The following is a 12,265-nucleotide window of genomic DNA, read 5'->3' on the forward strand; positions in this document are numbered from 1 at the left end:
CAAATAAAAAAACAGATTGATTGATTTATACTTGATCAGACAAAGCTTTTAAGGGTACCGTTGTAAATTGGACATTGCCATCTCGGCATGTAGGGTCACTTGAAATTACGGTTACAGTCCCTTTAGGTTACTACAATTTACGTTGAGTTTTTGTGCAAAAAGAAGGCATAGATAGTGAACAAGACGTTTAGATCTAATATAAGGTTAATTAAACCAAAACAAAACTTAAGTAGAATTAGTTTACCGCACATTATCTGGTAAACTCGGTTAGAAAATAAATCCCACGGAGGCCTCCTCTATGGACCCCCCGCCTCCTCCCTTCTCCTGAGTCCTCCACATCTGTAAAAAAAGCCTCCATATGAGAAATGCAATCATTCTTCAGACGCTCTTTAGACTCCGTCAAACAAAGTCGCATCCATAATATGGCTCCGATAACTTTTTAAAAATTATTTTGAAAAAAAATATAATGATAATGATAACCATAACAGTTATAATATATAAGAATCATTAAATTACAGAAATAATAACAATAACAATAACTGTGAATAAAATAACCAATATAAAATAATTCTAATTTAATAACAAGAACAAATTAAAATTACTAACTATGTCTTTTATTGAAGTGTTCGCTACTTTTTCTTGATTTGCTGGTCAAAAATTTAACAAGTTTATTAAATTCAAAAATCTAATTATGAGAGCAAAAGTCATTAATATAGATACTAAAATTTCATCAAATATAAAAAAAATGATTTTTGAAAACATAAGTTTAAAAATTTGACTTTTAAATGCACTTTAATAGTACAAACAATAATATGAATGCCTTTAGTTTAAACTTAAAGTGGGAAACCATTCCTTAAATGTTTTCATGAATGCCTGGATTAAGTTTCACCATATAAACTCAGATCCCATTCACACTGCTCTCTATTCAAATTTTAAAATTTTTCATTTCCAGAAATAGAAATATAGAAATATAGAAATGAACGAGTCCTTTAACCAAACCCTGGAGGACTCTGTGCTCGGTGAACAAGGACTAAATGTGTCTCCGGCTCTTGAAGAAATTGCAGCGTCCTTTAACAAGTAAAAAATATTTTTTACCATATAGTTGAAAAAAAAATATTTTATGTGTCAACTTACAGCTTGCAAAGAAAATTATTAACAATTACAAGCATAAGAATAAGTTCGTCTTCATTAATCAGTCGAAGGTTTAAATGGTACTGTTGTGAATCGGAAACTCTCCTTTACAAATGTCACTTGAAATTACTCCCACTGTCCCTCTAATATGCTTCTTGTGTTAGGTCTAATATACTCGTCCCAGAACCAGTTTTCTCCATCATTCTCACCCTGTACATCCTCCTCACAACATTTGCAGGTAATTTAAGGNTAGAAGACTAAATGTCACAAATAAATTCAAATACCAAAGACGACTTTCAAGTCGTCTTCCTATTGTCATGTTTCGTGGGACACCCTGTATATACAATAAAATAAGAAAATGTGGATATAATTACTAAAATAAGGGATTGTGTGGATATATTTAGTAAAATAAAAGGTTGTGTAAATATTAACAGTAAAAAAAAGAGATTGTGTGGATATAAAAACTAATTTCAGGGTTTTTTTGGATATAGGCAGTAAAATAAGGGATTGTGTGGATATATACAGTAAAATAAGGGATTTTGTGAATATTAACAGTAAAATAAGGGATTGTGTAATGTAGGTATAATCAGTAAAATAAGGGATTTTGTGAATATTAATAGTAAAAAAAGGGATTTTGACCATGGACCAGTAAAATAAAAAACGGCATTGATCAAGTGTTTCAAGTAATAAAACATTTAGTTTTAAAAAAACATGTTTGTAATATCTAGATAAGAAATATAGTGTTATTCAGTCAAACTTTGCAAATATGTTAATGATGAATATTTCGTATTCGAAAAAATAATCTGAAATTATATTTCTAGTGCTGGGAAACCTCTCTGTGGTTCTTGTGGTGGCTCTAAAGAAGGGTTTAAGAACAACTAGAAACATCTTCATCTTACATCTTGCTATTTCAGGTATAAAACCCCTTCCCCAGTCCCTTTCCCTTCTCCCTCCTCACCCCTTTCCTCCCCATAATTCTTCAGTTACATTAAGTGCAGTAAATAATCCTAAAAGCCTAATAATAACTAATTGAAAACTTTATTAACAGATTCTAACTTAATCGTTGCATGACAAGACCTTGGACAAGAAACTAAATATAACGATTGTGTCTAATTAAAAAGAGAAAATTAGATTGTTTAAAGGAACTGTACACAAACCCACATTGTTAGAGTGTCCTATTCGCAACGGTACCATTTAAATCTTTCAATGGCAAAGAATGAATGAGATATTGATGTCTTTAAATTTAAAAATTGATTATTTTCAATTTTGGTTTCTCTAAAAATGTGAATTAAGGATTTTTTCTTCTTGTTTGTTGGGATAAAGAATTGTCAAGCAAAAAAAGCACAATATATTCCACATTTTTGTTGAGAGCAAAGTTAAAAAAGTATTGTTGTAAATCGGTCCAACCTTAGGAAAGAGATTCACTTAAAAGTACGCCTACAGTCCTTTTAAAAGTTATTTTCTGTAGATATACTCTCCGCCTGCTCCATCCCCCTCACAATCACAGACGGTCTGACCAGGTCTTGGGTTCTTGGAGACTCACCTCTCATGTGCAGGTATTGTTTCGGGGACTTTAAAGGGAGTGTTTGCGAAAAAACAAAAAGTATTTTCTGACAGATAGAAGTAAAATTATTAGCGATCTAAAATGAATTCAATTCGGGATTAGCCTATACCCCTTTTCATTTTTCGCAAACACTCCCTTTAAATCTTCTTATTCTTTGAAACGCTTAACAATGTGATAAGAAGTTTAATGAAAGAATGCAAAAAAATTGTTTATGTAACAAAAATTTCAAGAATGAGAAAGGGGGTTAGAAAAATTAAAATACCAATGTAATGTAACAGACTTTTCCCATTAAATTAAAATTCATCGAATTCATCTCTTTTGCATTCTTAGTATTATTACTATAAACATTATCCAGGATTTGCATTATCTGGTAAGATTGAGAACATAAACATTATAAAAGAATTTGTAAAAATTTCAGTTTTTTGTAGAATTGTGAAAACTGTTCCAAACATGGCCGTGTTCATGTCCTCGTTCACCATCGTCGCCATCGCCATAGATCGGTACTACGTCATCTGCAGACCAACCAGATCTCAGGTAAACTTTTCATAAGTTTTTTTCTAAATTAAAAAATGACTCCCGATTATCTTATGTTCTAACTCAATTATCAATTGCATAATTTCTAGATAAACAAAACAAAGGCATGTCTGATCTACCCAGTCGTCTTCCTGCTCGCCATTGCCGCAACTGTTATCCTGTTTGTGAAATCCCGACTCTTTACGCTCAAACAGCTTCTGGTAAACCTTATTCAATTTATCACTTTAATTCAAGTTTTGTTTCCAAATTTGTGCTTTTAGAATCCTGCACAGAGTGGGAAAATTAAATATTTATGAGATAAAACCTTGAATAGAAAAAGGTTATTTCAACCACACAAGAGAAAATTATGTAAAGTAAAGCTTCTTTTATGCATTTAAGCCAGCAATAATTTGACATGGATTTGATTTTATGTTTTTTAAATAGGAAAATCAGGGAGTTGTGGTCAACAAGCACGAAGAATTCTTTTCCGAAATCTTAATCTGTGTGGAGGATTGGAATGATGGCAAACCTATGAGCAAATACGATAGGTTAAAGTAAGTTATTTTATTAACCTTTAGTAATACTATTTATCTTGCTAAATCTTAGCAAAACATTAACAAAAGTTGTTTTCACATTTAATCTTTGAAAGCTAGGAACTTCTAATTCGACATCTAGAGATGTTCATTGTGTATTTTTAACCAAAGTTTGGTCTTAACTTTTACTTTCTTTATCTGATCAGAAGTCAGAATTTAATATTAAATAAAGTAGATTAAAATGTTCCGACATTAGTTGAGCCTCAGCTAAGCTCTTGAATTCAAAGTTTCCCAGTTTTTAGCATCACTCAATCCTAGATAAGTCCCTAAGATTGTTACCAGCTTGTTTTTCATTGTTTTCTAATTTAGCTACACCCTGTTCTCCTTCGGTATCCAGTTCCTTCTGCCCTTGGTTGTAATCATAGTCTTCTACACTAAGATCTACAAGTATATCAAGGTATGCTATAGATATTCAAATCAAATTAACCAATGTTTTGCAAGATTAAAAATCAATTTAATCACTTTAAACCCGTACAAAAGCATCTAGCCCAAATACAGGTAGGCGATTATATCAGTACAGTGAAAAATACTTCTTTTTTAAGTTTTAATTGTTAACAAGGTTTTTTTGAAGTACAATTTTATGTATAATCGACAAAATATTTTTTTAATTGACAGTTTTCTTGACTTATGTTTCTATGTCTCCTTGCTGATTAACAGCCTGATATATAAATCAAAATTGAAATCAAATTCGTTTTCATTGTATTGATATAATCGCCTACCACTGAAGTTTAATTTTTATTATTCCGAGGAGATATGTTTGGATGCATTTTCTCATATTTTTTTCCAAAAAACCATTAATATTTTTCAATGTTTAGCTTCACCAGTACAGCATGACCAACCAGAGAAACAGAATGAAGAGAACAAGTATCATCTTCTTCTTCATCTCTGTTATCTTCTGCGTCAGGTAAAAAATTTTTAGAGAAAAATCCAAAATGATTAAAATTTTTTTTTTTTTATGTTTAAACATAAGTAGTAAACATTATAATTATCTCTTTCCAGTTGGCTGCCGTTCTCACTATTCTCTATGCTATCTGAAGCTTTTGATCTCTTTGAAGACTCAGGTAGATAAATAGATCAAAAAACAAACCTTAATAAGAACACTTTTGACATTTTTGAATTAAACTTAAATTTTTTTTAATACAATATCTTGATAAATTTTGACATTTCAGAGGCCCTGATGCTCTGTTACTACATCACTCACCTCTTGGGAATGTCGTCCTCTTGCACCAATCCCATCCTCTACGCATTCTTCAACACAAACTTATCAACTGAACTCAAGTAAGTACCATTAGCACAATTATAAAAATCCAAGTCCATTATGTGATTGAACAGAAAATGTTAAATATTTTGAACCTTTGAACTAAATATGTGATTTAGGAAACTACCTGGACAGTTATTTGCTCTGTGCACTCCATCCTTAAACAATCAGGTAAAATAACAGATATTCTTAAATTCAAATTTCAATATTATCTATTTTGTGTCACATATTGCCATTTTTATTCCTTTTATAATGTTGGCTGTTTTTCAGACGGGAGAAGTCGCTGTAAGACTATCAATAAGGAACGTAGAAAATACAAGGAACAACAAACCCTCTGATGAGCATCAGACGTTAAAGGGCTTCAATGATCTGACCACAACTCAGCTAAGGCTCCAGACCAGCTCAGAAGCGCAACACTCGGAGCCATCATTTCTGCAGCAGTCAAGCGCAGGAGCTGCCAACGCCTCCGGGCCCAGCCAGGCCAGAAAGGCAGGGCCGGTACAGGATGAAGAGCCAAGACAAGTAGAATTCACAGTAGCATCACCTGGACCTAGGCCCGTGATTAAGGAGAGTCCACTGGAGCTGACATTGGTTCAAGTAGATCCTAGATTCAAGATTTTAAAACTTCGTCACTCCTTGAAGCATCAGTCAAGTATGGATAAATTTGTTCTGGTACGATCACACTCAGAGTACTTCTTTAACAGGCAGATATTAAACAATGTCTAACTAAACAAAATTTTCTCCAAAAACAAAAGAATAAAGACAGAAAAATTTTGAAAAATAAAATGGTTGTGTTCTTTAATATGTTAGAATGTTTCTATTGATGTTGTTTATTTTTGAAAAAAAACGTTATTGTTTAAAAGCCCTCAATAATATTACGCTTAAGAATAACTGAATTTTAATAATTCTTTTGATCTCTATTCCTTTTTAAAATACGTTTACCTTGCTATCAAAGTATTTAAATTTCCTATCTAAAATTTTATTTTAAACAATAAAATAAAATAATAAATATATATCAATGTCTATGTATTTGTCAGTAAACTTTGTATGTGATAATAAAAATAAAAATGTAACTTGTAACCCTGTCTATTTTTACATAGATGTATATTTGTCCTTTAATCCATTTACAGATAAACATATATATATCAAAGCTTAATCAACCAATTCATTTTAATAAAACCCAAGTTGTACAGGGTGTCCCAAAAACATGGGAATTCATTGACGAATTGGATATCGTCTTTGTTATTAATTAGCATTGTAATGCCTAATTTCAAAAGCCATAATATTATTTTGTCTGCTAGAGTTTACTTAATGAACAGGGTAAAAGACTGTAAAGATGTGTCTATAATGTCTCCGCAAGATGAACAGTGAAGACGGACAAGTTTACTCTGTTTGTATACTGCAATTTTCTTGTTTTACTAATTACACCCTTATGCAGTCACAACATAAACAAACAAAATGTGAACATAGCAGACGAAACTCTTACAGATTACAACTATCTCAGTAGGTATCACTGTACTAAATCAAAGAATTATTTAAAAAGACGATATCGACACCCTGTATGAAAACTATCAAAAATGGTCTAGTGTTGTTTTTCTGGTATTTGTTAAATAAAATGTATCAAAAATTAGCTTTTTTTCAGCAAAAGAGAAATGTTATAAGTTATAGTATAAACGTGATGTTTTATTTTTCCCAAAGGAGATTTAAAACAAAAATATTGATAAGACTTCAACCTATCATAGTTTTTCATGTTGTGTGTAATTTTATAGGTATTTAGATCAGAGCAATCCATTCCTGTGCACAAAACTATTTTTTAAGAACAATGGTAAGAAGAAGAATGATATTAGAAATAAATCATTTTTCTATGATAGGTTGAACCCATAATTACCCTATGGCCAGCAACGCGCCGATCAGAGTCCTGAAACTTAATTTTTTTTACCTAAGAAAGAGAATCGTTGTTTCTAGTACCCCAGAATCGACATACTACATGCAAAACATATGACAGGATGACCCAGAAGGTGACTGCTGGCTGCTAGCACGTCGATCAGAGAAGTCTTACAAAAGTTTTTACTAAGAAATGGATCCTTGTGCCCAATTAGCTATAAATCGACATACAAGATGTAAAATATGTGGTAAGATGACCCATAATGGAACTGCTGGTTACTAGCGCGCCGGTCAGAATGCTCCAATATTAAATTTGACCTCGGAAATGAATTTCTCGTGCCAAATTACCTTTAAATCGACATACAACATGTAAATATGTGGGAAGATGACCCGGAATGTAAATGCCGGCTATTAGCGCGCCGGTCAGAATGCTCGAATATTTATTTTGACCTCAGAAATGAATTCCTCATGCCAAATTACCCATAAATCGACATACAACATGTAAAAAATATACTAAGATGACCCATAATGTAATGTTTGGCTACTAGCGTGCCGGTCAGAATGCTCCAATGTCTATTTTGACCTCGGAAATGAATTCCTTGTCCCAATTTTACTATATTTTGATGTATCTCATGCAACTGTTATTCTAACTTTGGCCAAACTTAGCATTTTTTTATTGCGCGCGCGCGCGGACATTTAAGCCTGTGGAGGTGAATTCTTTTAGCGCATATTTGTTTCAAGAGTGGCAGGAAAAATGTTCGAGTGCAATTAATGAAGTTAACATTGATTTACTGTCGCATTTTTTCACGAGCACTTTTGCTCAGATTCCTTCAAAACCAAAAAATGCATGTAATATACATAAAATCAGCCTCCTACAACAATTCTAAGTTATGTTTAAACACTGTTTAAATTTTCCGGCGAGTAATACGTTTCATGCCCCCCCCCCCTCCCTCCCTTAACAAATAACGAATACATTACACAATTCACAACGTAATTTTTAAAAAAGGAAAAAAAAGAAGGATGGTTGAATAGCAAAGGGAAAAAGAGAAGAGAAGGAGAAACCCCAGCACTAAAAAATCCAATTTTTGTAGATAATATGTTACAGAGTGGTTTAAAAGATTTTCAAATTACATGAGTAGCAGTTCCTGTTTTTACATTTAAATTCCTTATATTTAGAAGCCAGATATATTTTCCTATTCGTTTTGAAACTAAGTAATGATAATGAACATTTAATATTCATTGGAACACTATTCAAAATTCTCGTGAGAAATATTTTTGGAAAAGGTTTAAGATATTTGTTTCTTATTAATTCCAATTTAAAACTTTGTGTCCTATTAGGTTCTAAAAATGGAGCAAACATTACATTAAAAGACGAAGGAACTTTTTCTTTTAAATATTTATACATAAAAGTAGAAGCATTATGTTTGTGTATATCAGATAATTTAAGCATTCCAAATTTGGAAAACAAAGGATCTGTATGCTGTGAACATCCTTTATCTGACATTTTATCCGTATTGCTTTCTTTTGAAGTTTAAATAATTTTCCTATTTTATTGTTTGTTGATGACCCCCATGCTAAAATAGAATACTCTAATTGAGATTTTATTAAACTTCCATAAACAATCTTTCTTATGTTTAACGGAAGAAAAGAAGAAGTACAGCTGCAGGGAACCATGAACAGAGAAGCAGTACTGCTGCAAAGAACCATGAACAGAAGAAAAGAAGCAGTACAGCTGCAGGGAACCATGAACAGAGGAAAAGAAGCAGTACTGCTGCAGTTAACCATGAACAGAAGAAAAGAAGCAGTACAGCTGCAGGGAACCATGAACAGAAGAAAAGAAGTAGTACAGCTGCAGGGAACCATGAACAGAAGAAAAGAAGCAGTACATCTGCAGGGAACCATAAACAGAAGAAAAGAAGCAGTACTGCTGCAGAGAACCATAAACAGAAGAAAAGAAGCAGTACTGCTGCAAGGAAACCATGAACAAAAGAAAAGAAGTAGTACAGCTGCAAGGAACCATGAACGGAAGAAAAGAAGAAGTACAGCTGCAGGGAACCATGAACAGAAAAAAAGAAGCAGTACAGCTGCAGGGAACCATGAATGGAAGAAAAGAAGTAGTACTGCTGCAGGGAACCATGAACGGAAGAAATGAACCAGTACAGCTGCAGGGAGCCATGAATGGAAGAAAAGAAGCAGTACAGCTGCATGTAACAAACGGGTTTTGGGACTAAATTTTAAGGGTTCTTCGATGTACCATATGGGACGTGAGGGTTGGTGGGATTAGGGGGTAGGGTTATCGGTCCCACAGGGTTATTTGGACCTATTTGGGATATTTGGACTACATCTTAGGGAACCATGAACAGAAGAAAAGAAGCAGTACAGCTGCAGGGAACCATAAACAGAAGAAAAGAAGCAGTACTGCTGCAGGGAACCATGAACAAAAGAAAAGAAGTAGTACAGCTGCAAGGAACCATGAACGGAAGAAAAGAAGAAGTACAGCTGCAGTTAACCATGAACAGAAGAAAAGAAGTAGTACAGCTGCAGGGAACCATGAACGGAAGAAAAGAAGCAGTACAGCTGCAGGGAACCATGAACGGAAGAAAAGAAGCAGTACAGCTGCAGGGAACCATAAATGGAAGAAAAGAAGAAGTACACCTGCAGGGAACCATGAACGGAAGAAAAGAAGCAGTACAGCTGCAGGGAACCATGAATGGAAGAAAAGAAGTAGTACAGCTGCAGGGAACCATGAACGGAAGAAAAAAAAGAAGTACAGATGCAGGGAACCATGAACAGAAGAAAAGAAGAAGAAGTACAGCTGCAGGGAATCATGAACGGAAGAAAAGAAGAAGTACAGCTGCAGGGAATCATGAACGGAAGAAAAGGTTTAATACATCTGCAGGGAACCATGAAGGGAAGAAAAGAAGTAGTACTGCTGCAGGGAACCATGAACAGAACAAAATAAGCAGTACAGCTGCAGGGAACAATGAACGGAAGAAAAGAATTAATACAGCTGCAGGGAACCATGAACGGAACAAAAGAAGCAGTACAGCTGCTGGTAACCATGAACGGAAGAAAAGAAGCAGTACAGCTGCAGGGAACCATGAACTGAAGGAAAGAAGCAGTGCAGCTGCTGGTAACCATGAATGGAAGTAAAAGACTGAACGAATTCTTTACAGTCGTCTCTGAAGTCTCATTATTTGTGGATGGAAGGCTTTCACAAAATTACCTTATTTGGAGGGGTGGGGGGTAGTGTTATGAAAATTTATTTAAAGGATTTCTAAGTCATAGAGAATAGTACCCGTAGTTCAACAATCTTTTAATTTTAATTAGAAGAAAAAACAACACGACTTGAATGTTTGGAAGAAACGGTTCTAAGAAATACCTGGAATGGTTAAATAGATTTAATCCAATTAAGATTGAAACTGCGGGGTGACACAAAAATCTGAGGAAGTGACATTTACTTCAACTGAATAATCTAACTATAAATATTTTATATTGTATATGTATTTACTCATACTGTTTCAAGCTATCATCTTTTTTTCCAAGGGCAACCCTGGGACCTTCAGCTGGGAGTTATTATTGTAGAAAATCATTTTAAGTTATTTCAAACAAAAAAAATCAAGTTGCAGACAGAAAAAATTGAAAAAAAGTGAAGTTATCAAAAATTAAACGATAGCTTATTTTTTACCCATTTTAAAATGAGAACAAACTGATAAAGATGAATGCACAACTAAATTAAAATTGAAGAAACCGAACACTGCATCTAACTCATCATACCATGACTCTAGGGACAAAGAATTTGTTCATTGTATTTATTTATATATAATGTATAAAGTTGTGATCTCTGTTTGTCACTCTGCTTGTTTTTCTGATCATAACTTCGTTTTGAGTTGAGTTGAGTTGAGTTGAGTTGAGTTGAGTTGAGTTGAGTTGAGTTGAGTTGAGTTGAGTTGAGTTGAGTTGAATTCCATTAAGTTGAGTTGAGTCGAGTTGAGTCGAGGCAAGTTGAGTTGAGTTGAGTTGAGTTGAGTTGAGTTGAGTTGAGTTGAGTTGAGTTGAGATGAGATGAGATGAGTTGAGTTGAGTTGAGTTGAGTTGAGTTGAGTTGAGTGTGTCGACTTTTACAGCTGAAATTTAGTTTCCTGGTAAATCGACCGTGCGTGTTTAAATGGCGGAAGTAACTTTGATTACCCAGGGCAACGCCGGGTTTCTCCTAACTAGTTGTTAACACAATGGTAGGCCATTATATCAATACAATTTATCTGATCAATCATGATTTAGATATCCATGTTTTTGTTTCCTTAAACTGTTTATTTTCATTTGCGGTTTGTCTGCAAAAGTGAACTGCGCATTTCATGCTAATAAGAAGCAATTGAGAAACTTGCAGAAATAAAAACTTTTGTATCAGAAAAACAATTCGATATCTTCCACATTTTTTTCATTTGGTCTAATTCAACACTATCCATAATTGCTTGCTTTGTTTCAGGCTCAAAGCGTCAAATCTGCGCTGTCATGAATGGGTTCTATGTACTGTTTTTGTACATTTGTCGTCGTATATATTAATATGTAATTCGTCTTTAATTTTTTATTTCTAGCAGGCTTACTTATCACCAGCATGGATATTGGATTCACATATAACACGGAAACAAAGAGAAACTGTCAGGTAACAGCTACGCTTTGTTTACTTGTAAACTTGTAATTTGAATAAAGCTTGTCAGAAATAAAATTGAATAGTAAAGTCGTCTTCATTGTATTGATATAAGCGCCGACCACTAAGTAAAAGTAAACCCGATTTCATGACATTTTTCTTTGGATAAATTATACATTCCAAAGAATGTATAGACACAGAATTTCTTCTGGAGACATTTTATGGCTCCATCTTTCAGTCCAAGCGCGTCTCAGACAGTCTGGGAACTATCTGACAAATGCTCCCATTCTCCATCAATTACGAAAACCAACTTGCTGAAGTTAATCACTTTTTAAAACTATTTTTATGGTTTTGTAAGCATCTCTTTTAACTGGTTACAGTTTCTTAATTTAACTCGAATCCATCAATACCTAGAATGGCCATCCTGTTGTGTGGGGAGTTAGATTTTTAACTCGAAAAAATAACGAAATTAACATATTCAGTAAATTGGTTTTCCTTGTTTTGAGTTTTTCTCTGATCCTAAATAAAAATTTTATACAGTAAAGTTATATTTAAAAATTAGACCTAATTTTAAATTTAAATTTTTACTTTTCCAACATTTGTTTTGAAAGCTGTGCTACATATATAATACTAGTTTGGGCATTCACCTTTGACTGTAGTTAGCCCTATAAAGG

At 33.6% G+C, this 12,265-nt stretch overlaps 2 protein-coding genes across 2 annotated transcripts; both read left to right on the plus strand.

Annotated features, from left to right (window-relative positions):
- Positions 1-851: 851 nt before the first annotated feature.
- On the plus strand, positions 852-5,843 carry LOC111717027 (neuropeptide F receptor). The gene is made up of 13 exons (XM_023492540.1): positions 852-1,077; positions 1,296-1,369; positions 1,953-2,045; positions 2,600-2,687; positions 3,124-3,229; positions 3,319-3,429; positions 3,653-3,762; positions 4,111-4,198; positions 4,617-4,705; positions 4,801-4,862; positions 4,971-5,079; positions 5,179-5,230; positions 5,330-5,843. The coding sequence occupies exons 1-13, from the start codon at positions 977-979 to the stop codon at positions 5,783-5,785; spliced, it is 1,539 nt and encodes a 512-aa protein (XP_023348308.1). The 5' UTR covers positions 852-976; the 3' UTR covers positions 5,786-5,843.
- Positions 5,844-7,065: 1,222 nt separating this feature from the next.
- LOC111717026 (protein FAM133-like) lies at positions 7,066-10,096 on the plus strand. The gene is made up of 4 exons (XM_023492539.1): positions 7,066-7,077; positions 8,588-8,903; positions 9,293-9,553; positions 9,843-10,096. The coding sequence occupies exons 1-4, from the start codon at positions 7,066-7,068 to the stop codon at positions 10,094-10,096; spliced, it is 843 nt and encodes a 280-aa protein (XP_023348307.1).
- Positions 10,097-12,265: the final 2,169 nt, after the last annotated feature.

Source organism: Eurytemora carolleeae, unplaced genomic scaffold (assembly GCF_000591075.1).
Source record: "Eurytemora carolleeae unplaced genomic scaffold, Eaff_2.0 scaffold2317, whole genome shotgun sequence".
NCBI classification, from domain to species: domain Eukaryota; kingdom Metazoa; phylum Arthropoda; class Copepoda; order Calanoida; family Temoridae; genus Eurytemora; species Eurytemora carolleeae.